This window comes from Tupaia chinensis, unplaced genomic scaffold (genome assembly GCF_000334495.1).
Source record: "Tupaia chinensis unplaced genomic scaffold, TupChi_1.0 Scaffold149964_2, whole genome shotgun sequence".
NCBI classification, from domain to species: Eukaryota; Metazoa; Chordata; class Mammalia; order Scandentia; family Tupaiidae; genus Tupaia; species Tupaia belangeri.
This window is the reverse complement of record NW_006209806.1, coordinates 1,686,003-1,688,506: the sequence shown is the minus strand read 5'-3', so window position 1 is coordinate 1,688,506 and position 2,504 is coordinate 1,686,003. Positions and strand designations below refer to the sequence as shown.

The window sequence follows — 2,504 nt, the reverse complement described above, 5'->3', positions numbered from 1 at the left end:
GGTACCTCCTGGCGCCCACCTAATGCTGACCGAGTGGTAGGGGACGCAGGCACCTCCTCTCCCCCTCGGGCCGCCTGCGGAAGTGAGATGTGGGTGCCCCTTCCCCCTGCGCACCCACCTGGCTCACCCATGGGTGGCGGGCTCGGTGCGCCCCCCCCTCCCTGCCAGCTGCCTCCGGCCGGGGAGACGGCGTCTGGGATCCCATGTCAGTCCCCGCACCCAGTGCAGGCCAGGGCGTCACCCCCAGGGTGCCGCTCCCACACTGGGGGGGCCTCCCCACCTCCAGCGATCACTTCCCATGCCCAGCTGGTCTGGGAGAGGTCTGCGGGCGTCCCGGCCAGGCCCAGGCCCTGTTGCTGCCTGGGCCTGAGGGCCCCGGGGAGGAAGGGGCATTGTCCCCGAGGGCCACCCCCACGGGGCCCCTGTCGCAAGCCAGCGGGCACCTAGGCCGGGCTCGGGGCTCTGTTTACTGCCAGCCATCGCTGTGGAGACGGGCATGGGAGGGGGGGCGGGAGCTGCTGGCTGGAAACGCGGAGCCAGTGCAGGAAAGAGGAGCCATCGGGGACACTGAAATTTTAATTCGTGGGTCACTCGGGGGGTGCTTATTGTTGGGCTCTGACTGGCCGCGCCGTGGCCAATCAGCACCCTGGCCCAGGCTGGCCGGCCCTGCTCAGTGGGCGGCCCGGAGGGTCACCGAGGGTCCTTTGCTCTGGTGGGAGACTGAGGCCAGGCCGCGGGGATCTGGGGCCACCGGGTCCTTGGTACTCTGCAGACTGAGGGCTTTGGCTCATTTCCCTCTTCCCGGGAGGCTGTGAGGCCGCCTGGGCGGGAAGGCAGGGTGAGAGCCTCGGACAGGGGACACTGAGGCACAGGCAGGCCCAGAGCAAGCCAAGGTCACCCGGCTGGGGCGCCGTCTGACCCGCTCCGTCCTGCGGGGGCACGGTCGTCCACGCGGAGGGCCCCAGCTGAGGCGGGGGTGCCTGCCCGCCATCCCCGAGGAGGGCCAGCGCTTGGTGAGGTACGCATTGTCACCGAGCACCTCGGGCTCACGGCTCCGTCCAGAGGTGCTGTTGCGGTCAGAGACCCCTGCAGGCCCTCAAGGTCATACAGCAGGGGACACGGACCCTGGCCTCCCTCCTCCCACCGCCGGTCACCATCCGCACCTTGGCCCTCGGAGGTGGGTCAGGCTTAGGGGAGACCGAGGTCACCTTCCAGCGCCGGGACTCCCAGGAGGGGGCCTGTGGGGGCCAAGTGCAGGCGCAGACCCCGGTGCCCTCCACTGGAGGGAGCGCCCGCAGCTCAGGGCGGGCCGGGGACTGGTGGGCGCAGGGCACCCGTGACGCTGGGACACCCCACTCCCGCCACCTGTGCTCCAGGCACCTGCAGACCGCCCCCGCCCCCAGCAACCGGCTCCCCCGGGGCCTGCGGGCGGTCACGTCCCTAGGCCATCGCAGTGTCCCCAGCAGGACAGAGGGGACATGTTCTTGAGCCCCACGGGGCCGAGCCACAGTGTGCTCCGTCGTGCCCGGTGTCAGGGCCTGGCGGCCTCCTGCATCCTCGTCCCAAAGCCCCCCACCTTCCCAGATGGGAGCCTGGCCTCTGCCCTAGCCTGGGCTCCCGAGAGGCCCCGTGGCTGGGCTGGGTGGGGGGACTTCATCCCTGCTGGGACCTTGGGAGGAGGAAGCCCTGGGAGGACCAGTTCGGCAGGACCCAGCGCGGGCCTGTGTTCACATTCCAGCTGTGCTGTGTGACCCTGGGCAGGGCGCGTCCCCTCTCTGAGCCTGTCTTCAGCCTACTAAATGGGCCGTGGTCACAGGGCCTGCCTGCCAGGGCCTCCCAGGTGATGTGTCACGGGGCGGTTTTCCGAAGATGGGTTCGAACTCTTCACCCCCCACACCTCTCCCCAGCCCCCAGCCCTCGGGCCGAGCCTTGAGCTCAGGACACCGAAGCACAGAAGCGTCCCGCGGAGGATCTGGCTCTGGCGCAGAGCATGGCCGGAGGCCCGGCCCCTCCATCTGTCCCCCCAGCAGGCTGTGGACGGCCACTCGGTCTCTGGAAGCGGTCTCCACCCACGCCTTTCTGGTTTGACTGGAAGAGGAGGCCCGGGCCCACCTCCCTCCAGGATGTAAGCAGAGAGGATCTGGCTGGACTCGGCAGGCCTGGCACCCCCTCGGCGCCCCCGCACACCTGTGCCGGCTGGGCTGGGGGCGTGCAGAAGGGGTTCTCACCTGGCCCAGCAGAGGGTGGGGACGGGGACGGGATTCTGGGCAGTCTGGCTTTGCTTACCCCCAGTGACGGGAGCCTCACCCCTCCACCTCCGTGGGGACGGCTCCGGCCGCCCAAGCCCTCCTCTTGGAAAGCGGCCCTGGTCTCTGGCCTGGGCTTCCTGGCCCGTGACAGGACGGAGTGTGGGAACAGGGTGGGCCCTGGGCCCACCTGCCGGGGGGTTCAGATGGGATCCCGGCCCACCCACACACACACACGCTTCCCACTGGGCCCGAACG

The 2,504-nt window shown here is 70.1% G+C and overlaps 1 protein-coding gene across 1 annotated transcript in view; it reads left to right on the top strand.

Moving 5' to 3' along the window:
* Window positions 1-75: 75 nt before the first annotated feature.
* The window catches only part of ZBTB7A (zinc finger and BTB domain containing 7A), a gene marked incomplete at its 3' end in the record, with an annotated part of 11,014 nt that continues 8,585 nt past the window's right edge, over window positions 76-2,504 (top strand). Inside the window, 1 exon segment of the mRNA XM_014585516.2 lies at window positions 76-2,125. Coding sequence (XP_014441002.1) covers window positions 1,991-2,125 — 135 coding nt within the window.